The sequence below is a fragment of the Diceros bicornis genome, chromosome X (assembly GCF_020826845.1).
Source record: "Diceros bicornis minor isolate mBicDic1 chromosome X, mDicBic1.mat.cur, whole genome shotgun sequence".
In the NCBI taxonomy this organism is placed as follows: domain Eukaryota; kingdom Metazoa; phylum Chordata; class Mammalia; order Perissodactyla; family Rhinocerotidae; genus Diceros; species Diceros bicornis.
Window position 1 is genome coordinate 137,801,162 of NC_080781.1, and position 26,945 is coordinate 137,828,106.

Sequence of the window (26,945 nt, forward strand, 5' to 3'; positions counted from 1 at the left end):
CAGCGGCTCCGCCCACGGCCGCTTTCCGCCCCGCCCCCGAGCCGAGGCTGCGACGCTCAGGACTAGGAAAGAAGCGACGCTTCGGGGCCGGGCGGCGGTGCCTCGTGCACGCTGGGGGATGGGGCGGGGCCTTGGCGAGAAGACGAAGGGCCGCTTCTCTAGCCCGCGCGGTCCTCCACGTCTCTGTGGTCTGGGGAGCGGGCGGGGACCAACCGTGGGGCGAGAACGGGGTGGAGCGCCCCACGCCCGGGCTCCTCCTCCCTTCCATCCTCCGCCTCCTCCCCTTCCCCGACTCGCCCCTGGGGAGGGGCGGGTGGCTGGGGATTCTGGGCGGGTGGCGGAGTCACTGTCGTTTCAGCTGGGCGGCGGAGCAGACGGACGCGCCTGGTGCCCCGGGGAGGGGCGCCACCAGGGTAAGAGGAGGAGGAGGAGGTGGAGAGGAAGAGACGCCCTCCCTGCCCGAGACCTCTCGAGACTCTGACCCCAGAGGCTAGGGGACTGACAGTTCCTTTACCTGGGCTGCCTGAAGAGCCCACGACCCTGGAGGGCCCTGAGCCCACGGCACCAGGGGCCCCAGCACCACCCCAGTGGCCTAAAGCGACAGTCTCAGGGACCACTGCAAGGTTTCCAGTTGCCTAGACAACGAACCCAGGGTCAGAGCAACAACCCTTCCAGCCACCTGTCTGAACTGCTGCCTCAGGCACCAGTCCCAGCCCCGTGCATCCAGCCCAGGTGACATGCCGGTGCTCTCCATCCCCCGGCCCTCGAGGGTGACCACGCTGAAGCGCACAGCTGTGCTACTGGCCCTCACGGCCTATGGAGCCCACAAAATCTACCCCCTGGTGCGGCAGTGCCTGGTTCCGGCCAGGGGCCCTCAGGTGCCAGCAGGGGAGTCCACACAAGAGACCTCCGGGGCCACAACAGCCGCAGCAGCCAAGGCCGGCGTGAACCGGGTGTTCTTGCAGCGACTCTTGTGGCTCCTGCGGCTACTCTTCCCCAGGATCCTGTGCCGTGAGACGGGGCTGCTGGCACTGCACTCAGCCACTCTGGTGAGCCGGACTTTCCTGTCAGTATATGTGGCCCGCCTGGATGGACGGCTGGCCCGCTGTATCGTGCGCAAGGACCCGCGGGCCTTTGGCTGGCAGCTCTTACAGTGGCTTCTCATCGCCCTCCCTGCCACCTTCATCAACAGTGCCATCCGCTACCTGGAGGGCCAGCTGGCCCTGTCTTTTCGCAGCCGTCTAGTGGCCCACGCCTACAGCCTCTACTTCTCCCAGCAGACCTACTACCGAGTCAGCAACATGGACGGGCGGCTTCGCAACCCTGACCAGTCCCTGACGGAGGATGTGGTGGCCTTTGCTGCCTCTGTGGCCCACCTCTACTCCAACCTGACCAAGCCGCTCCTGGATGTGGCTGTGACCGCCTACACCCTGCTTCGAGCAGCCCGCTCCCGCGGGGCCGGCACAGCCTGGCCCTCGGCCATTGCTGGCCTCGTGGTGTTCCTCACAGCCAACGTGCTGCGAGCCTTCTCACCCAAATTTGGGGAGCTGGTGGCAGAGGAGGCACGGCGGAAAGGGGAGCTGCGCTACATGCACTCTCGCGTGGTGGCCAACTCAGAGGAGATAGCCTTCTATGGGGGCCACGAGGTGGGGCAGATTGAGTCCCTGGGCACAAAGGAAAGCGTGTGGCTGGGAGGCTCGGGGACAGGCAGCCATGAATGGTGGGGGCAGCCCAGAGATGGCTAAGGCTGATGCCAGAAGTGTGGGCAGGCCACGAGAAAGGGAGGCTAGGGACAGCCAGGGCCTTGGGCAGCCCAGACTTAGGCAGATAAATGGAGAAGCAGGAAGGCTGGGTGGGGACTGCTGTGGGCCAGCTGCCTGCATGCTCCAGGCCACTTCTGCTTCCTCTCCTCCTCGATGAGGTTGTCCTGGCCTTGGAGCTGCAGATCCTAGTCATTTGAGATGCTAGAGCTCCTGGCTCACCCCACTCTTGCAGCCAGCCCAGAGGAGGCTCCTGCCATCAGGGAGCATGGATGGTGGGACGCAGCCGGCTGCCTGGCCTCTCCCAGGCCCCTGGGCCCTTTCCTTTGAAGGCCAGCGTCCGGCTGAGTTGGCCGGCCGGGCAGGCGGGTATTATGGGCATGACTCAGCCCAAGCGGGGGTTAACGAGCAGTGCCCAGCGCCGCAGCTGCAGGGGTGGCGGCGCTCAACGCTCCAGGTCAAGGCCTCCCCCACCTGAGCCCCCGGGCTGGCCTGGCTGCTGGCTTGACCGCCTCCCAGAGGACCCAGGCTAGGGATGCCAGGCCCAGGCTGGCACCGCATCGGGATGCACTTCCTGCCCGCCTGGCGTGGCCGCCCTTCCACCCAGGTCCCAGGCATACAGCTCTCCGGCAGGCTGGGGCTGGGGCCGGGGATCATGGCTGGCCGGGAGCCTGGTGCTGGGAAAGGTTACTCCAGGCCAGTGCTCTCTTTATCTTGCCTGGGCCCCTCCCCTTCCTCGTGCCTGGGGTTGCAGCTGCCTCCGGCCCTGCTGTCTGAGACTCTGGTTTCGGTTCCCGACTGCTTCTCGGGGGAGGGGTGCAATGGCATCCATCTCCTGAAGGCCTATGTGTCCTCCCTGGGTCAGGTGGCCTCTTGTACCCAGAACTTGTCTCATTGACTTCGCATCTGGTGGAGAGGCAGGCTTGTCCCTGAACTCCGCAGAGAGGGGGCATCTGGGGTGGGCGTGGGCCGGGCTCCAGATTAGGAGAAAAAACGCTGGGTCTGTAGCTGCAACCCCCTCTCCTCCTCTCCTTCTCTCCTCCTCTCCCACACGCCAGGCCACAGGGCCTTGGCAGGCAGCCGTGGCCTTGGGTGAGGCACTTGGCACATGACCCACAGCTACATTGTCAGCCCTGGCTGGCGCTCCTGCCAGCTCCCAGCACGAGCCTGGACTGCGAGGGTGCTTGGAGGAGGCGTGCTCATCTCCAGAATGGGAGACTGGGCTTGAGGCAAAGCCCAGCTCTGCAGCGGCCCTGGATGGGGGTGGGGGGCAGAAGAGAGCTCACTGGTTCTTTGAAGGACTTCCTCCAGTCTAGCTTCAGGAAATAGCACGTTCGCCAGTAGGATTCGCTGGCTGGCCGGGGAGGGAGGGCCCGGGTGTGCGTCCACAGCCTGTCAGTTTAGGCCTTGGCCAGAGGGCTGGAAAGCAGTGTGGAGTGACAGGCCCCCATGGGTGGGTTGATTGCTCTTACTGTGCAGACAGGTGGCTCACCCTAGTCCCACTAGCTAATGTCCCCATGGACACTGGCCCAGGCTCAGATGAACAGGTTAGAGCAGAGGTGGCTGGCTGGTTGGAGGGTAGACTGCAGGATGTTCTGTTAGTACTGGGATTTCTACGAGGAGGCTTAGCTAGACGCACACAAGCACACACACAACCTCTTGTCGGCTTGAGAACAAGGTAAACCTTTCTTAGTAAGTCAAAGCATCATTTACAAGAATCTTATTCTCCTAATAGCTCTGCCTGTATGGTCCAAATTCCAAACCTCTTGCTACCTCTAGGCTGTGTGAGCTTGGGCAGGTCACAGCCTCTCTAGGCTTCAGAGTCCTACTGTACAACAGACATGAAAGTACACATGCGATGGGATGTGGTGAGGATCAAATGGAGAGTCAGGTGTGGAAGAACTTGGCAAAGGAAACGGGGCCAGGCTGGGCAGCTGTTGTCAGCTGGGGGTGGGAAGGCAGGGCTGGGGCATGCGCCCCTGCACTGAGCCAAGAAACCCACGACCCAATGGCCACCCTGCTGTGACCACTTCCTGAAACCTCCAGCCCCCCTGCTGCCACAGGGAGCCTCTTTCTCTCCCACTCCCTTTCCTGCTCTCTCTTCTCCAGGCCCTGCACAGGCCCCTTTCCACACCTGTCCCCATCCTGAGATGGCAGGTGGTTGCCCGTGCAGGAAGGGGGAGGGGAGGGCAGGGGAGGCCCACCCCACTGCTGAGCCAGTGGGCTGGAGACCTCAGCTGGCCAGCCTCGGTGCGGGGCTGCCTCTTAGGGGACGAGGCCTGCAGGGACTGGCTCAGAGCTGCCTTCCAGGTTCCGGTGGGAGAATGCAGTGCAAGTTTCTCATCCGGAAGAACAGTGGGAAGGTAGGGAGAGGCGGGGCCTCAGTAGGTGGAGACTGGTGAATGGCATTCTTCCAAACCAGTTCTGCCTTTGCTTTCCTGTGCTGCCCTTTGCTCAGTTCAGGGAGCCCCCCAGCAGTTGCCCAAAGAAATGGGCAAGGTGGCTTTCCTTGGCCCGTGTGCAGAAGCTGTCCACGACAAAGAGGGGCATGGGGAGCGTCCCAAGGAGAGAGATAGTGTAAACTGGGGACAGAGTGGGCCTCGGGAGGCGGGGTTGAGTCCCTTCGTCACCGCCATTGTACCCCAGTGCTATGATGTCAAGCAATTCCATACCACCCCCCTGAGTTTGAGACCTGTCCCCTGTAAACATGGCCCAGTCAGGACTCCCAGCTCTCAGCCTTGTCGTGGCCATCAAACGGCATAGAGTGAGCGGCGCTTGGGGCCTCTCCATCTCTCTGTCTCCCTCTCCCCTGCAGGTGGAGCTGGCCCTGCTGCAGCACTCCTACCAGGACCTGGCTTCACAGATCAACCTCATCCTTCTGGAACGCCTGTGGTACGTCATGCTGGAGCAGTTCCTTATGAAGTATGTGTGGAGTGCCTCAGGCCTGCTCATGGTGGCCGTCCCCATAATCACCGCCACTGGCTACTCAGAGTCAGGTGAGAGCCAGGGCTCCCAGGGTGGCGAGGGCAGGGGCCCTGTGCTCCTGGACCACTGGGTGCTAGGCTTGGGAGGGCCCAGCGCTCAGCCCGCCCACCTGCCCCTTCTGTTGAGGCCAGGAATCCCAGCTGGTGTCCTTGAGATCACCAGAGGTCACACTCTATGCCATAGCTCCTTGTTGCCTTCCATGCTGCGTGTGTCTCCCCTTTACAGCATCTCATGCTCCTTGGTACCACTCAGCTGAGCCCGGGGACTGCAACTCAGGAACACTCCATGTCCCTTCACCACGCACGTGTACCATTGCCCACTGTCCTTATCCTCAGCCCAACTGCAACTTGGAGGTGGAAGGATGGGAAAGTACCTTGAGTGAGCCCCTTCTCGGGCCTTGGCTTTCCCATGCCTGAACAGCTCTGGCAGGTTGCAGAGGGTACAGACCCCCCTCGGGGGGCGGGGCGGGGGGTGATGACACGGAGACTGGAAAGCCTGTTCTGCCTGTGACTTTAGCAATTGGGTCGTCAGGATTCCCATTTTATTCATCTGCTGGTTTGCAACGTATTCATTCATATTTATTCTATTCGTAGTCTTTTCGCAGCTGCCCTTTGAAAGGTTGACGTGCAGACTTGGGAAGAGTCTGGCTTGGTCAGTAGCTCCTCCTCCTTCTCCTCCTCCTCCTCCTCCTCCTCCTCCTCCTCCTCCTCGTCCTCCTGGCCCTTAGAACACTTTGACTCAGGGCCAGCCTGGCTGCTGCAACGATTGTAGCCCAGTGTCCGGTTGGCTTTCCTGTTGTTTGATACATGGTTATGGCTTTATCAGGTCGACACATGTCTCCATTCACGCCTGTGTTTACTGATTTCTTTGCTCACCAGTCCTTTCCCGAAGCCCAGGTACCTTCTTCCCAGTAGATATCTTTTAGAAGTTCTTTCTGCAAGAGAATGGGAACTTTGCGATTCTTTTGTTGTCTGAAAATGTCTTTATTTTACCCTTTTTCCCAAACTAAAGTTTAGTTGGGTGTGGGAGTTGAGGCAAATAGTTATTTTCTTTCGCCCGTTGACAATATTCCATTGTCTCTGTTGGAAAGTCTGTTATCAGCTTGACTGCCTTGGGCAGCCTATATTGTCTGTCTCATTACTTTTAGACTTTTCTCTCTGGCATTCTGCAGTTTCCCTACGAAGTGTTTACCTGTGGGTTTCTGTTTATCCTGCTTCAGACTTCTTGTATATCCTTTGAATATTCATATTTTTCAATCGTTCTGGAAAATTCTCAGCTGTTATCTTTTCAAATATCGCCTCACTTTCACTCTTTCCTTCCGGAACTCCTGCTATACACGCTCTGGACTTCTCACTCTCTCCTTTGCAGCTCTTCATCTCTCTTCACTGCTGAATTCTGGGAGGTTTCCTCAGATCATCTTGCTCACTCATTTGCCAGTTTTCTCTTTGGCTATATCTAATTTTATTTTTTTTTTAAATTTCAGTAACTATTTCTATAAAGTTCTTTATTTATTTATTTTTCCCCCCAAAGCCCCAGTAGATAGTTGTATGTCATAGCTGCACATCCTTCTAGTTGCTGTATGTGGGACGCGGCCTCAGCATGGCCGGAGAAGCGGTGCATGGGTGCGCACCTGGGATCCGAACCCGGGCCGCCAGCAGCGGAGCGTGCACACTTAACCGCTAAGTCACGGGGCCGACCCTCTATAAAGTTCTATTTGATTCTCTTTTAAATAGAAATTTGAAAATAGAAATTTTCTTTTTCAAATAGAAATTTCAAACTGTTTTTGTGTGTCTGATTTTCTCCTCTTTTTGACTGCTCCTTTTATGCTGTGTATCATATTAATCATACTTCTTCCATGCTTTCATTTTGTGTGTGTGTGAGGAAGATCAGCCCTGTGCTAACATCTGCCAATCCTCCTCTTTTTGCTGAGGAAGATTGGCCCTGGGCTAACGTCTGTGCCCATCTTCCTCCACTTTGTATGGGACACTGCCACAGCATGGCTTGACAGGCAGTGCGTCAGTGCACGCCTGGGATCCGAACCTGCGAACCCTGGGCCACAGAAGCAGAGCGCACGCACTTAACTGCTGCGCCACCGGGCCAGTCCCTCTTCCGTGGTTTCTATCCAACTATTCGGTTATCTGAATCCTCGGGAGCCAGCTTTATCTTCTCTCTGCTGGTCTGCACTCAGGGTCCTTGTGGGGTTTGCAAGCAGACTTCCCGGGGAGCCCCAGGGCCTGACTGGAGGCTGCCCCCCCCATGCCTCTTGGCTTCTGTTTTGCTCAAGCATTCCCGGGTAATTAACCACTTGGAGGCCAGTTTCATGTTAACTTCTCAGCTTGGCGAAGAGGGGGTTCCTGAACTTGAAGGTAGTATTAATTTGAACCCCAGACACATAATTACAAATTCTTAGAGGAGCCCTTTGGTTCCCTGCACCTAGGGCCCCAGCTACATGAAAGAAGCTGCCCTGTCTCCTCCATCTCTGGGGATTTCACAGGAGCCCCTGGCTGCTGGCTGCTGTTTTTGCTCCTGGGAATTTCCCTTGCTTTCCTTGGAGCACAGTTCTGCTTTCAAAGGTGTTATATTTTATGCAGCTTGGTAGTAAGAGGGTTTTCAGTTATATCTAAAGAAAGAGAACCTGACTTCAGAACCAGAAATCTCTCAGATTCTCTCCCTCTTGGCATCTCTACCTTGGGGCTTCCATACCCTCAGCTGTCTGTCTCTCTCTGGAAGACCCCCCAAGACGAAGGATCTCATTGGAGTGGGGTGGTTACTTTCCACTGATGGGCCAACATAAAGAGTGGCCTTGGTTTGATTTAGGACCCAGTCAGCACACCTGGCCCAGAGCCTGAAGATGGACCCAGGAGGAGATTGACCTGTGGTTTTGGTGAGGAATCACCTGCAACCACTTCCCTCTTTGGCTAGCACTGGGCGCTGCCAACCTGTCTAGTCCCTGAGGCCTCTCCCTCCTCTGAAGGCCTAGGATTTTTTGGGGCCTCTGCTGTGCCAGGCTTTGTGGGCGATTCAAACAAGCAAGAGTTCCTGTCCCTGGCTCATGGCCCTTAGAGTCAGTTACCTGTGAAAATGTGAAACATTTTCATCTCGGCCCCCTTGCTCACTCCACTTGTGTCATACTGGCCTCCTTGTTATTCCCCTAAAACACCAGGCATGCTTCTGCCTCAGGGCCTTTGCACATGCTGCTGGCTCTGCCAGGAATGCTCTTTCCTCACACGTCCACCGGCCCCCTCCCTTCCTCTATCAGAGCTTGGCTCCCAGGCCCCCTCTAGGTGAGGCCTGCCCTGATCACACCCCGCTTTTCTCTTCCCATTCCCCGCCTCTCTGCACTCCCAAACACTGAACACCCTATCTTTTCCACATATATATGTGGTTTATCATCTCCATGCCACTTCAGACTTTGAGCTCAGTGATGACAGGGACTTTTGTCCGTTTTGTCCCTGCTGTGTCCCCAGTCTCTGGCAGCTAGTGAGGGCTTCAGGTTCTTCAAGGAGGCTGAGAGCACTGGGGACCGGTGGAAGGAGGCAGACACTTATCCACTGGGGAAGATGTAGTTACCTTTGCCCTGCTGGCCTGCTGGCACTGCAAAGCAGGAGGGCCCCGAGGAGGGGTGGCCTGGCCGGGAACAGCTGCCAGGGGCCCTGGTCTTAGCCACCCGAGGATCCAAGGGAAGCTGCAGAGGGCAGTTACTTCTGTCCCCGGGGAGGTGCCAGCTGTTGCCAGGATGCCCTGGGCACCTACAGACTCTTTCCCTTTGTGTACAGTCACTGTACAGCTCTCAGGACATCCAAGGAGGAAGGCTTGTGTTCCCCCCTGCCTGTTGGGGGGCTGTGTCCCTAAGGGCACGGTCAGAAGGAAGGCCCCATTCCCTTTCTACCCCGCACGGCACCCGCGCTGCTCTGGAGGCCATCTGCCCTGAGCCAACTTCCTGCCCCCTCCCACCCCACCCCCACCATCATGTCTCTGGAGCTCCCACCTCAGATCGACATATACCCCTGGGTAGAGTCCTTGGGCTCTTCGCAGAACCTTCCTTCCCACCACTTCAGTCACAGGAGCCCCAGCTTCCCCTGGATACCCCCAATGGCCGCTGCTCATTCACCCACACCCCAGGACCCTCAGAGTTGGCCTCCCCCTTGCTCCCCATCGCCATTTCCAGAACATTCCTTGTTTAAAAGCCCTGCCCCTTTGGGGAATCCAAAGGTCAAGGGAGTTGAGGCCATTGACTCCCAGTCAACCCACAAGAGAGGGTTGAAGTGAGTGACCTTGAGGCCTAGACTAAGACAGAAAAGCAAATCAAGACAGGAGCAGGCTCCCAGGGAGAAGTAGGGGCGTCGAGGATGGCCACTCTCTCAGAGGCCACAGAATACGGCGCTGAGGGGAGAGATGAGGGAGAGATGGGGGTAGCAGTGGAGGTCCAGAAGGGGATATATATGTGTGAGAGGCTCCAGTGGTTGGATGCCAGTGCTGGTGTGGCCCTGGGAGAGGCTGCCATCAATAGTGCACGACACAAGGCAGGGGGCAGTCTCGGGGAATGGCTGGTTGTGCCATGACAGAAAGCCAAATGCCTGGGGGCTCGTTGTTTTCTCCGTGGTATTGAGATGTAATTAACATACTGGTACAATTCAGCCTTTTAAAGTGTACAATTCAGTGGTTTTTAAGGTATTCACAGAATTGTGCAACCATCACGTCTATCTAAGTCTCTATCTAAACATTGTCATCACCCCAAAAACAAACCCTCAACCCATTAGCAGTCACTCCCCACCCCACCCCCTACCCCCTGGCACCCACTCATCTCCTTTCTGTCTCTATGGATTTGCCTCTTCTGGCCTTTCACAGAAATGGAATCCTGCAATCTATGGCCCTTTGTGTCGGGCTCCTTTCTCTCAGCATGTTTTCAAGGTCCATCCACGTTGTAGCATGTGTCAGAACATCATCCCTTTTGATGGCTGAATAACGTTCCATTGGATGGATACATCACACTTTGTTTATCCGGTCTCCTGTGGATGGACACTTGGGTGGCTTCCACCTTTGGGCTATTGTGAATAATGCTGCAGTGAGCATTTTGTTTAGGTTTTTGCCTGGACACATATTTTTGTTTCTCCTGGATATCTACCTGAGAGTATATATGATAGAAGTGTCTCTTCAGATCCTCTGCCCGTTGTTTAATTGGGTTGTTTGTCTCTTTGTTGTTGAATTGAAAACGTTCCTTCTTTTTTTTTTGTTTGTGAGAAAGATCAGCCCTGAGCTAACCTCCATTTCCACTCCTCCTCCTTTTTTGCTGAGGAAGAGTGGCCCTGAGCTAACATCCGTGCCCATCTTCCTCTACTTTATATGGGATGCCGCCACAGCATGGTTTGACAAGTGGTGCGTTGGTGCACACCCGGGATCTGAACCTGTGAATCCCAGGCCGCCGAAGCAGAGTGTGCGCGCTTAACCACTTGCGCCACCGGGCCGGCCCCGGAAAAACGTTCTTTCTGTATTCTGGATACTAGACCCTTCTCAGATCTGTGATTTACAGATATTTTCTCCCAGCCATAGGTGGTTTTTTCACTTTCTTGATGATTTTTTTTTAATTTTATTGTGAAATTATTGTTGTACATTATTGTTTATCAGTCACCATATAAGTGCAGCCCTCCACCCCTTGTGCCCACACCCCACAGATAGAACTGTTTGGTGATTACCTCGCCCCTGGTAATCACCAAACAGTTCTATCTGTCTGTGTGTTGGTTTATCTGCCACATATGAGTGAAATCATGCATTGATGGATTTTTTGTGTATGACAGGAAGATCAGCCCTGAGCTAACTTCCGATGCCCATCCTCCTCTTTTTGCCGAGGAAGATTGGCCCTGGGCTAACATCCGTGCCCATCTTCCTCTACTTTATATGGGACGCTGCCAGAGCATGGCTTAACAAGCAGTGCGTCGGTGCGCACCCAGGATCCGTGCCTGCGAACCCTGGGCCGCCACAGCGGAACACGCGCACTTAACCGCTGCGCCACCGGGCCGGCCCCTTCTTGATGGTTTCTTTTGGTGCTCAAAAGTTTTAAATTTTGATGATGCTCATTTACCTGTTTTTGTTGTTGTTGCTTGTGCTTTTGGTGTCACATTTGAGGAGCCATACCTAATACCGGATCACACAGATTTACCCTGGCTTTCTTCTAGGAGTTTTGCAATCTCAGCTCTGAGCTGCAGGCCAGTGCTCCACTTGGAGTAGTCTTTTTGTGTGGGGTGAGGTAGGGGCCATTCTTTGGTGTGTGGATACCTATTGTCCTAGTACCGTTTGCTGGAGAGACTGGTCTTTGCCCCAGTGGGTCAGCTTTGATTTTCCCTTGTCCCTGCCCCTCCCCTCCACTGTGCTCCACAGCCTCAGAGGCCATGAAGAAGGCAGCCTCAGAGCTGAGGGAGGAGGAACTGGTGAGCGAGCGCACAGAAGCCTTCACCATTGCCCGCAACCTCCTCACAGCTGCTGCTGATGCCATTGAGAGGATCATGTCGTCCTACAAGGAGGTAACCCCCTCTCCCCTGCCACGCCCCCACCGCATCCTCGGCTGGCAGGGCTGAGGCAGGGTCACCCTCCCCGCAGGTGACAGAGCTAGCTGGCTACACGGCCCGGGTACATGAGATGTTCCAGGTATTTGATGATGTCCAGCACTGCCGTTTCAAGAGGCCCGGGGAGCCCGAGGACACTCAGGTGGGGGCCGGGGCCGTGGTGAAGCCTGGTGTCCGTGTGGAGGGGCCCCTGCAGATCCGAGGTAAGAGGCCCTGCTGGACCCTGCCCTCCCACCCCAGGCAGCTCCTAGTGCCATCAGAGGGCAGGGGCTTTGAGTTGTGCCCCGGGGGTGGGGCTTTCTGGGTGAGTTGTGGCTCCCACAGCCTCCCTTCCTAGAGCAGTCACTGCTGGCCAGCCCGCTCACTCACCCAGTTCCTTCCAGGTGCGCTGGCTGGGATTTCTTTTTGCAAAAGAGGGGGCATGGTCTCTGAGTGGAAGAGATCACTCGCCCAAGCTACAGCAGGGCCCGGGGTGCTGTGGAAGTGGGGCCCGCGCATCAGAGCTGCTGTTAAGATGGTGCCAGGAGCGAAGGGCTGCAGAGCAGGAGTGGACCCCATGCCTTGGGTTCCAGAGGCCAGAGAAATGGCTTTGCTACTCCCCCGCCCAGAGTACAGCACCAGACACTGGGGGGACCCTGGACCACACACTGGCATGCTCTTGGGTGTGAGGGGGCACATGGAACCTACCAGAAAGCAGAGGGAGGGCTGTTGCTCCCTCTCTTCCTTCCTTGTGTTCTCTCTCCAGGCCAAGTGGTGGATGTGGAGCAGGGAATTATTTGTGAGAACATCCCCATCATCACGCCCACAGGAGAGGTGGTGGTGGCCAGCCTCAACATCAGGGTAGGTCGCGTCGGGGAGGGGAGCACCCAACCCAGAAGTGCAGGCTGAGCTGGGCTGGGCTAGGCTGAGCCGTGGGGCCCGGGCCTGGCCTTCTGCATCTGCAAGCCCCAGCCCTTGGCATCTGGCCTGGCTGGCCTGCCTCTGTTGTCAGTACCCATTGTCCCTAGATCTACGTGGCAGGCGGACTAAGGTTGAAGTGAAAGACCAATGTGTCTCTGACTGTTGGTTCTAGGGCAGTGGAGTCAGAGCTGATAAAACAGACTAGTGATTACTGGATTGGCCAAGGGTCACTCAAGGGTTCCTGGCCCTATTGTTGCCAGTCCCCCCAGCCCACCCCATCCCGGAGAAGCCCAGGACTTGGGGACTCTGGTTCACCTCCAACTGTAGTAGAAGAGGGAGCCTTCCACTGGCCTGGGCTTGCCTCCCACCCATCTGCTTTGAGAAGCCCCCAGTGCAGGTGTCTGTGCTGGGTGCAGCCTAGCCCAATGGGAGGGCTCTCAGCCACTACACAGGCTGTCTGTGGAGAGGAAGCCCTGGTGGTGGACGTCCACCAGTCACCTGTGCCCCCAGCTAGGGCTTTGGACAGAGTCAGGGAGTGATAGAATGAAAGGGAGACCTGGTGGGGGCAAGAGAAGAAGAGAGAGTCATTCATTCATTCATTCACTTATTCATTCATTCAATCAATATTCCCTGAGCTCCGGGGTGGACACTGAAAACCAGAGGTCCATCAGGGGCCGCTACCCTCTGGGAAGCCCTACCCTGGGGGGTCCTAAGTGTTACAAAGGTCCCCAGTTAGCTGCCCAAGAGCCAGCAGGGGCCACAGGAGGGTGGTCACCATCCCTGGGGGGAGCGAAAGTCACATGCAGCATCACCTAGGAGCCTCCAGGCAGGTGGGTAAAGAAGTCCTTTCGCAGAGGGCAGGTCGAAAAAGGGCAATGGAGCGGCAGAAGCGTGGAGCCGAGGGCCTTTGGGGCTAGGTCCTGCAGGGACCATGTGCACCTGGCTGAGGAGCTGGGTCAGTAGGAGCCACAGCCAGACAGGGCGTTAGCAGGAAGAGGCGAGTGGAGGGGCAGTGCCTGCTGAGAGGGCCAGCACAGGACGGCACTGGTGACTCTTGGGGTATGTGGGGAACCGCCGATGGCCAAGAGGAATGGTCTCTAGGCAGGCCCACTAGAAGCCCAAGTAGGCAAAGCCCGGAGGCCCCGGTGAGCAGGGGCACAGCTGGCAAGGAAGCAAGGTGAGCGAAGACGGGGAGACTCTGGCCTGGCGGAGCTGGTGGTAGAGCTGGCCTCCGGGGCTGCAAGATGTTGAGGACGGGATACAGTTCCCAGCTACAGCCAGCCTCCATCTTCACATGGCCTTCTCCCTGTGTGCAGGTCTCTGTGTCCAAATGTCCCATTTTTATCAGGACACCAGTCACGTTGGATTAGAGGCCTACCCTACTCCAGGATGACCTCATCTCGATTTAACTAATTACATTTGCAAAGACTCTATTTCCAAATAACGTCACATTTTGAGATCTTGGGGGTTAGGACTCCAACATGAACTTGAGGGGACACAGTTCAGCCCTTAACACTGACTGAGGTCAGCCAGAGATAGGTGTTTGCATGGGCCATGATCTCCAGTCTTCCAAGGATTGCACAGGCCAGTAGGCCCTTAGTGTTGATGTTATGTCACACTGGGGGGGGACTTAACACAGCGAGGGGTGGGGTGGAAGCTGTGCATGAAGTGCCCTGAGTCCATGCCCCACGCTCTCCCCCGCCCCCTAAGGATGGCGGTCTCCCTGCCCTCTAACCCCCTCCTTCCTGCACACTGCCCCCGCCAGCTCAGGCCAGCCTTTTTCTAACAGCAGGCGTTTTCAGAAGACCAGTGGGCATCATGTAATCGGCTAATTGGGGAGCCTCTGGCCCTTGACACTGAGCCCAGGGGCCACAGTGGCATCTCCATGGCCCCCTAGCACCCGCGGGGCAGTGAGAGGGCTATGGCGGGGCAGATGGAGTGCGGGGTTCGTACTGTCCACCTCAAACTCTAAGGAAAGTGCCTCTCCTGGAGCAGTTCCTAAAGGGAAAGCAACTCTGCCAGGGAGGCTGAGAGGCTAGGATCCCAGAGAAGTGGGATCACATGGGATGGAGGGTGACATTGACTTTCTGGGGCAGAATAGGCCCTCCTTGTGGTGGCCCCATGCTCTCTGGTGTATGTTGGGGCCTTAGGGGACAGGCCAGGGCCCCAAACAGGCATTTGCTTAGGGCTCTGGAAGCTGGACTTCATGCCCTAGGCCCTGCCATCCCTTATCAAGAGATCAAGAATGGCCTACACGCCAGCCTCAGCGTGTACCTGGGTGGAGGGAGCTCTCCGAGGCTGTCCAGAAGCTGCAGGTGAGTGGAGAGAGGCCCACACTCGCCTGGGTACCATAGCTGCTGCCTCCGCAGGTAGAAGAGGGCATGCACTTGCTCATCACGGGGCCCAACGGCTGCGGCAAGAGTTCTCTGTTCCGGATCCTTGGCGGGCTCTGGCCCACGTACGGTGGTGTACTCTACAAGCCCCTGCCACAGCGCATGTTCTACATTCCTCAGAGGTGAGTGCTGGGGCCACGGGCTGGGGGGAGCCTGTCCAGCTGGCAGGAAGGGAGAGGGAGGGAGCCAGGCCCCCCAGCTCTGTCCCCGCCCTGTGGAACCTGACACCCTGGAGATGGCAGAGCTTGGGGCCTTGGGAGAGGACAGCAAGATGCTGCCCCCAGAGTTGGAGGGGCCACGGCACCTCCACCTGCCACCCCACTCCACCCGCTCACCTGGCGACTTCACAACTGTGTGGTGTGCATGCATGAGGGGTATGTGCACATGGGGGGTAGTGTATCTGTGTGCATGTGGTATGTGAACATGTGTGAGTTTATGCGTATGTGAGCATGTTCATGAGTGTGCTGTGATGTATGTGTGCATGCCTGGGTGTGCAGGGTGAGTGTGCGCACAAGTATGGTATGCATGAGTGTGAGCATGTGTGTGGATGTGGTGTGCAAGTGCACATGTTGGGGGGCAAGCACTGCCTGGAACGCTTTGTTGCGAGGGTCTGTGGGTCTGGCAGCCAGGGCCCACGCGGAGCCCACTGGGGCACAGGGCATCGGCAGGGAAGCAGAGCCAGCCCCTCCCTCAGTGGACACGCAGCTTTCCCACAGGCCCTACATGTCCGTGGGCTCCTTGCGCGACCAGGTGATCTACCCAGACTCGGTGGAGGACATGCAAAGGAAGGGCTATTCAGAGCAGCACCTGGAAGCCATTCTGGACATCGTGCACCTGAACCACATCCTGCAGCGGGAAGGAGGTAGGGGCATCTCGCCTCTCAGCACCAGGGAGCAAGCCCTTGATCGATGCTGCCACCCCTGCCCTGCCTCCCTCTTGGCCCTCGAGGGATGAAGATTACCCTACTGTCCAGGAGTCCAAAGAGCCAGGTGCCCTGGAGAGCCCCACCGACCAGGGGGGACTAACTGACAGTAAGCACATGGCCCCAGCTGGCCTAAGTGCGCTAGGAAAGGGAGGCCGGGTGCGGCAGGGGGCGTCCAGCGGGGGCCTGTGACACCCTTTCCAGGCTCTGAGAGCTGAGGCTTCCCTTGACGAGGCAGGGAGCCGTTGGAAGGCTTTGAGGCTGGGAAGTGACAGGTCAGTTTCATGTTTCAGCAAGAGGATAGACTTCGGGCATGGGGAGGGCACCCAGGGAGGAGGTGAGTGCAGGATGTCTGTGCAGAGGGCCTGGAGTGTGGACGGCAGGAGCAGAGGCTTATCAAGTTTGTCTGCAAATGCCCACTGTGCCCAGAGGGAGGAGAAGGAGAGGGTGCCCGGCTGCCTGGAGGAACGTGGGACAGGGCTGGGCTCCATTTCCTTAGTGAAATTGGAGCAACAGAGTTCAGCCTCCTGCCCCCACACCTTAGGGGCAGCTCGACCTTGAGTAAAGACCTCACCTCCGGAGACTCTCTTCACCTGTAGAAGAGGACGCATACCAGTCCCTCCCTCCACACCAGCATTAAGCGAAATAACTCCTGTGAGGACCCATGGAGAGTTTTCAGGAAACGGCAGACAGTTTATGAGGATTCTCCCCAGGCGTTGTCACCTGTGTCAGAAAGGGGGCTGGAGGTGGTGGATTCAGGCCTGCCCTGATTGCCATGGTCACTCCGAAGCTTCATGTTCAGCTTCCCCTGGCCTGGCTGGACCTCTTTTACTCCAGCTGCCCTCCGCCTGGCAGTGTGCCCTCCTCCTGTCCTCCATGGCACCCCTGAGCACCAGGGCCCTTGAGGCTGACCATCATCACAACCTATTAGCATTGAGTTCAGCTGTGAATAACAGAACCCCCCAACAGTGGCTCAAATCGTTCACGTTTATCTTACTGTGACATAAAAGTCCCAAGGAAGGCAGGCCACAGTTGTTGGGGGTGGCCCTGCTCTGTGAAGGCCCCTGAGTGGCTCTGCTATGTGTGGCCTCTGTTCACAAAGTCACCTCATGGTCCAAGATGGCTGCTCTGGCCATCACATCACATAGGATGGAGGAAGTGGGGGGAAGAGGCAAATGGTGCATGCCATCTATTTTGTTTTTTTGTGAGGAGGACCAGCCCTGAGGTAATATCTAATGCCAATCCTCCCCTGGGCCAACATCCGTGCCCATCCTCCTCCACCTTATATGGGACGCCGCCACAGCATGGCTTAACAAGCGGTGCATCGGTGCCTGCCCGGGATCCGAACCGGAGAACCCCGGGCCGCTGCAGTAGAGCGCACACACTTAACCACTTGCGCCACTGGGCCAGCCCCGCCATCTATCTTTTAAAAGAAAGTTCCAGAAGCTGCCATGTGTGTAACACTTACACTTCTACCCCATTGGCCAGAATTCAGTCACATGGTCACACCTCACCTCAAGGCAAGCTAGGGAGTATAGTCTTTTTTCTGGGTGGCCATGTGCCCTGCAAAAACTTCTAGTCCTGTGGGAAGGCAGAGTGGAGGGAGGAGGTGAGGAGCCTTTCTGATGAATCACCTGCTCATTCAAGTAGCCCACCTGAGCCTTGCTGAGATGCTGGCACCAGGCACTGACACAAAGGCCTGGCCCCTATAGGTGAGAAGCCTTCTGGAGAGATCACTCCAGTCATGCCTGGGGCTCTGCAGTGACCAGCTGCTGCCCGCTGATGGAGGCGTTGGCTGGCGCTTCATTAGCACCCTGTTAGGTCCTGGATGAGTTTGCTGGGGCTGCCATGACAAGGCACCACAGACTGAGTGACTCAAACAACAGAAATGGACCGTCTGCCAGTTCTGGAGGCCAGAAGTCCAAGATCAAGGTGTGGGCAGGGTTGGTTCCTTCTGAGGGCTGAGGGAAGGATGTGTTCCAGGCCTCTCTCCTTGGCTTGTAGATGGCCGTCTTCTCCCTGTGTCTTCTCATCATCTTCCCTCTGTGTGTGTTTGTGTGTCCGCATGTCCTCTTTTTATAAGGACATCCGTCAGATTAGATTAGGGCTCACCCTAATGACCTCATTATAACTTGATCACCTCTGTGAAGACCCTGTCTCCAAATAAGGTCACGTTCTGAGGCACTGGGGGGTAGGATTCCAACATATGTTTTTTTGGAAGGGACACAATTCTGGCCCCAACTCTTTTTTGACTGTTATCACCTGCAGACATTCACGCGTCAAGAGCACACGCACCCAGAAGACAGCCTTCTCCGGAGTCAAATGTGCTGCTATCTTCCATTCTCACTTGGCTCCCCAGCCCCTCCTGAGTGACCCCAGGCCTGCCCGCTGCACACACTGTGCCCACTGCACCTGGGACTGGGCTGGGCCCTCTGCAGACGCTGCCTAGTCCTTGTTGAATTGAACAGAGCCCCTTTGTCCCCTGCCCAGGTTGGGAGGCCGTGTGTGACTGGAAGGACGTTCTGTCAGGGGGTGAGAAGCAGAGAATCGGCATGGCCCGCATGTTCTACCACAGGTGAGCCAAGCTGTCCAGGGTGGTCGGGCTCCCTCAGGCCCTGGGAGCCCTCTGAGCCATCAGCAGAGACAAAGGGGAAGCCTGGGCACGCCCCGAGGGCTGAGTGGGACTGCCCAGGAGCCTGCTCAGCATGCATGCTCCCTGGGCCTCCTTAAGAGGGAAGGCAGCTCCATTAGGAGGCCTTGCCCTGCTCCAGGCCCAGCATGGATTGGGCCACAGGGAGATGGGATCAGTGCATGGATCAGGGTTCCTGCCGGGGGCTGGGGCCCAGCCAGGGCATCAGCAATGGAGGGTCCACAGCCTCGCCCACTCCACCCCCACCCCCAAGGCCCAAGTATGCCCTCCTGGATGAATGTACCAGCGCCGTGAGCATTGACGTGGAAGGCAAGATCTTCCAGGCAGCCAAGGACGCAGGCATTGCCCTGCTTTCCATCACCCACCGACCCTCCCTGTGGTAGGTGCTCCTCCTTCCCACCTGCATTCGACACTCCCATGGTTTTGCAGCCAGGGAGGGGGGCGGTGCTGCGATTGGAGGGGCAGAGGGCCCTGGCTGGCACGTCAAGAATCTCCTGCTGAATGGCCTCCTTGCCTCCATCCCTGTCCCTCTCTTGGCCCAGGAAGTACCACACACACTTGCTGCAGTTCGATGGGGAGGGCGGCTGGAAGTTCGAGAAACTCGACTCGGCTGCCCGCCTGAGCCTGACTGAGGAGAAGCAGCGGCTTGAGCAGCAGCTGGCGGGCGTTCCCAAGATGCAGCGGCGCCTCCAGGAGCTCTGCCAGATCCTGGGCCAAGGCCTCCAGGGTGCCACCACCTGACAGAGGGCTGTGGCTCTTGGCTCTCAGCCCTTGCCCCTCCCCAAACCCTTGGGTCACATGAAGGACACAGCAGCGCCTGCCCACTCACCCCCACACCCAGCATGCCTTTCCCTCCTCCCCAGCCTCTTGGCCACCGGCCTGCCATGCCGAGAGGACTGCCAGCAACTCAGTGTGTGCCCCTCCGTGCCCCTGCCTCTGGGCAAGTAGACATGGAGGGTCCTACCCTGCTGCCTGCCCCACCCCTGCCTCCTTCCCTGCCCCACTGTAACTGTGACCTGGGCAGGGGGGCTGAGTCCTTTCTTTTCTCTGGGGAGGGGGAGAGGGGAGGAGGTGAGCCCCAGTCTGTGCAAGCCTCGGCATTTGTGAGGTACCACCCTCCTGAGACTGCAGTCCCTCTTTATTCCCTCCTCTCCAGTCCCTCGGAGACCTCATGGTCCATCCCTCTATTGCCACCACCCAAGTGGCCCGCTGAGGCTCTTGTCCCACGGGACACCCTTCCTGCCATAGAGACCGCCAAATGGGACCCACGGCCAGACAGGGCCCATCGTCTGCACCCCTCCTCCCTGCCAGGAGAAAAACTTGCACAGCGCTTCCCAGCGAATGATGATAAGAATGTTGTCCCTGTCCCTCTCGGTCCCTAGCCTTCTCTCCTTCTACAAGCTAATTTATTGGATTCCTGTTAGTACTCATCTGGATTCCCAACTTGAGCACCTGCCAGCAGGGGAGGCGGCCCGAGGCACGGTCCTTCCATGAGTGGCCCAGCCTCTCAAGCAGCCCTCAGCCGGCCGTCACCCCACCAGCCTACACTGCCAGCCACCACGGGGGGTGGGGGTTGGGCAGGCCAGCCGAAGGGGGAGATGGACGCTGGGGCTCCAGGCATGAGGGCACCAATGTTCCCAGCTCAGTGCCAAAGAGGGGTCAGCAGGGGGAGCTATCTCTGCAAAGCCAGCCCACACGGAAGAGGGAGACCCCGCCGCCGCAGTGTGCCTTTCCAGGCCTCAGCCCTCAGGTCAGGGAGCCTCCCTCAGTCCCTCACTAAAAACCTCCATGGAAAGCGCTGTCCTGCCTCGTGGCCTCTTTGTCTGGCGGGGCTTGGGGGAGAGACGGGGAGGGGCAGCAGGTTGCCTGGGAAAGAAGGAATAACCTCAGCCCTGCCCCCCACCCAAAGTTGTGGCTCCACACATTCTCTGGCTGACGTGGCGGTGGGGAGGTAGACGCAGCAACAGCATCACACAAAATTATTGGCTGAGCCCAACTAGGACTCTGCTCCAAGCCTGGGCTTGGTGCTGGGGTGAGGAGGAGGGGACCAATGCCTGCTGCCTGCATGAGGAGCTTAGAGAGAGAGATTGTGGGAAAAACAGTGAGCTGCAAGGTGGGCTGGTGGGGGGGACATGGAGGAGGAAGAATCCTGGCCTGCAAGAAGCAGTGGGGAGGAAGTGGTTCTAGACCTGGGAGGAAGGAACGCTTGTGCAAAGGCCCAGGGGTGAATCAAGAGCAAGATGCAGGATTTTGATGCTGAGTGCAGGGGAAAGGAGGGGCTGGGGTCTCTCTAAGGAGCCTGGACTTATTCCAGAGGAAACAAGAAGCCACTGAAGAGTTCTTAGCAGGATGGAAGCAACATAGAGTTGTGCTCAAAGCAGGCTGTGTGGAGAGTTGTTTGAAGGGAGGCAAGAACATACCACTTGGCCCTCGTCCACTGCTGGTGGGAATGGAAATGGAGCCACCATTGTGGAGAACAGTGTGGCAGGTCCTCAAAAGCTAAGCATAGAGTTCCCATGTGACCCAGCACTTCCACTCCTAGAGTTAGACCTAAGAGAATTGAAAACAGGTGTTCAATTAAAAACTCATGTGAATGTTTGTAGCAGTACTATTGATGATAAGCAAAGAGGGGAAACAACCCAAATGTCCATCAATGGATGAATGGACAAACTGCTCTCTCCATATGATGGAATAGTATTCAGCCATAAAAAGAAAGAAATTCTGATCCATGCTACCACATGGATGAACTGTAAAAACATGACGCTAAATGAAAGATGCCAGACACAAAAGACCACATACCATGTGATTCCATTACTATGAGATGTCCAGAAGAGGCAAATCCATAGAGACAGAGAATATTAGCGGGTGCCAGGGGCTGGGGAGGTGGGAAATGGAGAGTGACCACTTAATGAATACAAGGTTCCTTTTGGGGTGATGAAAATGTTCTGGAACTCTAGAGGTGATAGTTGCATAATATTGGAAATATACTAAATACCACTAAATTTTGCACTTTAAAAGGGTTAATTTTATGTTACGTGAATTTCATCTCAGAAAATAGATAGATAGGGGCCAGCCCCATGGTGTAGTGGTTAAGTACGCACGCTCCGCTGCTGGCAGCCCGGGTTTGGATCCCAGGCGCACAGCAATGCACTGCTTGTCAAGACATGCTGTGGTGGCATCCCATATAAAGTGGAGGAAGATGGGCACAGATGTTAGCCCAGGGCCAGTCTTCCTCAGCAAAAAGAGGAAGATTGGCATGGATGTTAGCTCAGGGCTGATCTTCCTCACAAAAAAAGCAAAAAAAATAGATAGATAATAGATGACATACATTGATGGCTTGATTGACGATAGAAAGCTAGAGAAGGAAATGATAGATGACTGATAGAGAGATGATAGAGATGAGAGATGATGGAGAGGTGGTTGAGAGACAGATGAGCACTAGATAGAGACACAGAAGTAGCCCAGGCAAGACGTGCTGAGGCCTGAAATCCCGGATGGATTAGAGAGAGATTAGAAGAAAGTCAACAGTCGTGGGGAGGGTCAGACTCTGGGGGGAGGGGAGGGGAAGAGTCAAGGTGACCCCCGGGTTCTGGCTTGGGTGGCTGGGTGGGCAATGGCACCCCTCGCCAGAGGAGGGACAGGTTGGGGAGAAGGTGCTGCAGCCCCAGCGAAAATGATGAGTCAGCAGTTGGCACTAGGAGTGTGCAGCTTGGACGAGAGCTTTAGGCTCAAGGTCCTCCCAGGGGGCATCGGCTGGCAGAGAGGCAGGTGGTGGTAGAAGATAATGCGTGGACAGTCTGGGGAGGAGGCACTTGGTCTGTCATCTGGGGTGGGAGGTAGGCTGCAATTTATCTGAATTTTGAGGTTAGGAATCATTTCTTTTTTTTTTTAATATATTATTTTTATTTTTATTTATTTATTTTTTCCCCCAAAGCCCCAGGAGATAGTTGTATGTCATAGGTGCACATCCTTCCAGTTGCTGTATGTGGGACGCGGCCTCAACATGGTCGGAGAAGCGGCGCGTCGGCGTGCGCCCGGGATCCGAACCCGGGCCGCCAGCAGCGGAGTGCACGCACTTAACCGCTAAGCCACCGGGCCGGCCCAGGAATCATTTCTGATCCCAGGAGAGGTAGCCAATTTGGAGGGCTGGGAATTGTCCCTCCATCTCTTCCCAAGATTGTGTAAGTCGTCCCTACCTGATAATAAATCCTTTTTTTTTGAAACTTAGATAGCTAGAATGGTTCTGTGGTCTGCCACTAAACCCTAATTGACAGCAATGGAAAGAGACATACCCGGCGAATACCGTCCAAAAGGAAGTTAGTGGAGAGAAATTAATATTGGACACAGTAGACCTCAGGGCACAAATCATTATCAGGAACACAAGTGGTCACTGAATAATGATCAAAGAAATAACCCTTCAGAATTGTTAGCCATTCTGAACACGTGTACACCTGCCTAATGATAGAGCCTCACATGTATGTCAAACAAAAAAGTAGCAGTAAAAGGAAAAATTAATAAATTAGTAAATTCACCACAATAAATTACACCATCTCTCACTGCAAGTGGTAGCTCAAGCAGACAACACTAGTAAGACTATAGGAAAAATTGAACAAGCTTAACAGACATCTCAAAACTAGAGACTACACATTTGTTTCAAGTTCACCTTGAACATTTACTAAAACTCACCATGTCCTAGGCCACAAAACAAATCTCAACAAATACCAAAAGAATTGGTATCGTGCAGATCATGTTCTCAAACTGCAATAGAATAAAATCACAAATCAATAATAAAATTAAAAAGTCCTCCCATCTGTTTGGAAATTTAATTTTACAAATTTAAGTTTAAAAATACACTTCCCAATAATTGGCCCAAGAAGCATTATAATTAAAATCTAAAAACAGAACTGAACAACAATGAAAACACTACATATGAAAACTTATGGGCTGTAGCTCCCGAGGTTCTCAGGAAGAAATGGACAGCCTGAAAGCAACAACAAGCACTAGCTCAAGAAGCGAGAAAAACCGCAGCATAATGAACCCAAAGAAAGTAGAAGGAAGAAAATTGCACAGACAGCAGAAATTAATGAAATGGAAAAAAGAAAGACCAATAAACCCCAAAGTTGGTTCTTTGAAATGAGTAAACTCAACATGGCCCTGGCAAGAAGGAAAGGAGAGAGAAGAGGGTGGTAACCACGGCGACCATAGCTGCTGCAGATGGCGCGGGAGCAGCGCCTGGGGAGCCCTTGCTTCTGAAAACACCACGCAAATGACAGGAAGGCGATGACAAAGGTAAAAAGGAATAAACTCCCCACAGAAAATGAGAGGAGTACCTCCCAAGAAAATTTTGGAGAATGGAAAACAGATGGAGGAGTAATAACTGACTTAGGAGACCCGAGCAAACGTTGCAAACAGCGGAGGGAGGCAGCCAGCAGCAGGGGCTGGTGTGCGGAAGTGGAGGCAGCAGATACCTAAGAAGAAAAAGTGTGTGTCTGTACGATGGGGGTGGGGAACAGAAGGATCGATTGAAAGTCTGTATAAGCAGCTGCAAGGTCAAATATATTTCAATAATATCTACATAAAAGGAAGCTGCTAGACTCTCACGTCTTTGCCCCACCTCGTGCAGAAGACCAGACTTTTACTCTCTGTCGAGTTAGAACAGAAGGTCTCTGGAAATGCAAATGAAAGCCACAGTGAAATATCATTTTATTTCCACTGATTGGCAGAAATTGAAAAGTCAGACAGCACTGGGCGGTGTTGGCAGTGCTGCAGAGTAGCAGGAACTCACTCACTGTGGGGGCACTGGTACAAGTGCTTTGGAAAACGGTTTGGCATTATCTAGTTGACTTGAAGCTGGGCAGGTTTATGACCCAATGATGTGACTCCTGCGCACACCCTAGAGATGGTCTTTCACAAATTCACCAGATCATATGTACAAATCCTTCACAGCAGCATTGTTTATAATAGGCAAAAGCCAGGAACAACCCAAGTGTCCATTAACAGGAGAATAAACGAGCTATGTTAGAGTCATAGGATGGAAAACTATTCAGCAATAAAAATGAATAAACTACAGCTATATGCATCAACTTGGATGTCACAAATGTAATATGGAAAGAAAGCAACAAGTTATAGAAAATACATTCGGTATGGTTCCATTTATATAAAGTTCAAAAAATATACAACTAAATTATTTATCAATTAGGGATCATTCATATTTGGGACAAGTAGAAAGAAGGGCAAGGAAAGAATAGTGGTTGCCTCTGTCAAGGGAGGAGGAGGGTACGTGGGAATACTGGGCATGTTGTCCTCCAGCTGACAGTGGGGACATGTGGGTAGCACTTGATCACCCTTCTCTAAACAATTCATATGAGTGGTGTGTACTCTTTTGTATGTATTAGGTTGAAGAAGATGAAACCGCCATTTTTATAGGTCAAAAATAGCTGAATATTGGGGCCAGCCCCATGGCGTAGCAGTTAAGTGCGCGTGCTCCACTGCCGGCGGCCCGGGGTTCACAGATTCGGAACCCTGGGCACACACCAATGCACCACTTGTCAGGCCATGCTGTGGTGGTGTCCCATATAAAGTGGAGGAAGATGGGCATAGATGTTAGCCCAGGGCCAGGCTTTCTCAGCAAAAAGAGGAGGATTGGCATGGATGTTAGCTCAGGGCTGTCTTCCTCACCAAAAAAAAAAAAAATAGCTGACTATTAAGCAATTTCATCTGGTTTTGACCTACCACATTTCATGATGATAAAATAAAACCAAAAGACTAATAAATTTAAAACTTTGACAAAATGGGCATGTTCCTAGAAAAATATTGTTTATCAAAAATTGACTCAAAATCAAAAAATTCATCCTAAAATTTATATGAAATCTCAAGGGACCCCGAATAGCCAAAACAATTCTGAAAAAGAACAAAGTTGGAGGACTCACACTTCCTGATTTCAAAACATACCACAAAGCTACAGGAATCAAAACAGTGTGGTACTGGCATGAAGACAGACAAATAGACCAATGGAACAGAATAGAGAGCCCAGAAATAAATCCTCACATATATGGTCAACTGAGCTTCAACAAAGCTGCCAAGACCATTCGATGGGGAAAGGATTCTCGTCAACAAATGGTGTCGGGAACTGGAGACCCACATGTGAAAGAAGGAAGGTAGACCCTTAAATCACACCATACACAAAAATCAACTCAAGATGGATCAAAGACCTAAATGTAAGACCTGAAACCATAAAACTCCTAGAAGAAAACAGAGGGGAAAAGCTTCATGACATCGGCCTTGGCAATGGCTTCTTGGAAACAACACCAAAAGCACAGGCAACAAAAGCCAAACTAGAGAAACAGACTACATTAAACTTACAAACTTCTGTGCATCACAGGACACAATTAACAGTGAAAAGACAACCTACAGAATGGGAGAAGATATTTGCAAACCATATATCTGATAGGGGGTTAGTATCCAAAATATATAAAGAACTCCTATGACTCAATAACAAAAAATCAAATTACCCAATTAAAAAAATGGGGAAAGGACTTGAATAGACATTACAGTACTCTAAAATTGATATACAGATGGCCAAGAAGCATATGAAAAGATGCTCAACATCACTAATCATCGAGAAATGTAAATCAAAACCACAATGAGATATCAACTCATACCCACCAGGATGGTTACTATAAAAAAAAAAAAAAACAGAAAATATCAAGTGTTGGCAAGGATGTGGAGAAATTGGAAGCCCTGTGCACTGTTGGTGGAATTATAAACTGGTGCAACTGCCATGGAAAACAGTATGGAGGATCCTCAAAAGATTAAAACTAGAACTACCATATGATCCAGCAATCCTGCTTCAGGGTATATAGCCAAAAGAATTGAATGCAGAGATATTTGCATATCCATGTTCCAGGCAGCACTATTCACAATAGCGAAGAGGTAGAAGCAACCCAAGTGTCCATCGATGGATGAATGGATGAACAAAATGTGGTCTATACCTACACCGGAATATTATTCACCTTAAAAAGGAAGGAGATTCTGACGCACGCTACAAAATGGATGAACATTGAGGACATTATGCCAAGTGAAATAAGCCAGTCACAAAAGAGAAATACTGTATGATTCCACTTCTCTAAGGTATCTAGGGTAATCAGATTCATAGAGACAGAAAGTAGAATGGTGGTTGTCAGGGGCTAGGTGAGGGGGAGGAGGAGAGTTGTTTAATGGCTATAGAGTCTCAATTTTGCAAAACGAAAAGTTCTGGAGATCTGTTTCACAACAATTTGAATATACTTAACACTACTGAACTGTACACTTAAAAATGGTTAAGTTGGTAAACTTTATGTTATGCATTTTTTACCACAATTTAAAAAATTGACTCAAGAAGAAACAGAAAACCTGAACGGTCCCATAATTGTTAAAGAAATTGGATCAGTAGTTTAAAATGTATACATAGAGGGGCAGGACGCTGCAAAAAACAAGGAAGGCCTAGATAGTTTTACAGATGATTTCTATTAAACCTTCAAGAAACTGATAACCCCTCTGTTAGATAAATTATTCCAGGGAACAGAAAAAGAGGAAATGCTCTCTCAATGTGTTTTATGATGTCTCAGTAACAAAACACAACAAGGATAATACAAGGCTTAAAAAACAAAAAGCCAATCCAGAACTGCGTATGAAAAAAATACACCACGACAAAGCTGAGTTTAGCCCAGAAAATGCAAGGGGTGGTTTAACATTATAAAATCAATTAATGTAATTTACCACATTAACACGAGAGGA

General features: G+C 53.8%; 1 protein-coding gene across 1 annotated transcript; it reads left to right on the forward strand.

The window, feature by feature from the left end:
- The first annotated feature begins 317 nt into the window (after positions 1 to 317).
- ABCD1 (ATP binding cassette subfamily D member 1) lies at positions 318 to 20,438 on the forward strand. Its single transcript, XM_058534962.1, has 10 exons — positions 318 to 1,646; positions 4,576 to 4,756; positions 11,121 to 11,263; positions 11,340 to 11,508; positions 12,051 to 12,145; positions 14,575 to 14,720; positions 15,315 to 15,460; positions 18,011 to 18,095; positions 18,424 to 18,549; positions 18,713 to 20,438. The coding sequence occupies exons 1-10, from the start codon at positions 738 to 740 to the stop codon at positions 18,909 to 18,911; spliced, it is 2,199 nt and encodes a 732-aa protein (XP_058390945.1). The 5' UTR covers positions 318 to 737; the 3' UTR covers positions 18,912 to 20,438.
- The last annotated feature ends 6,507 nt before the right edge of the window (positions 20,439 to 26,945 follow it).

Coding starts and splice junctions, on each gene's coding strand:
- ABCD1 (XM_058534962.1), top strand. CDS start 738: ATGCCGGTGCTCTCCATCCCCCGGCCCTCGAGGGTGACCACGCTGAAG. Junction 14,721..15,314: donor ATGTTCTACATTCCTCAGAG/GTGAGTGCTGGG, acceptor GCTTTCCCACAG/GCCCTACATGTCCGTGGGCT. Junction 18,096..18,423: donor GCCCGCATGTTCTACCACAG/GTGAGCCAAGCT, acceptor CCCACCCCCAAG/GCCCAAGTATGCCCTCCTGG.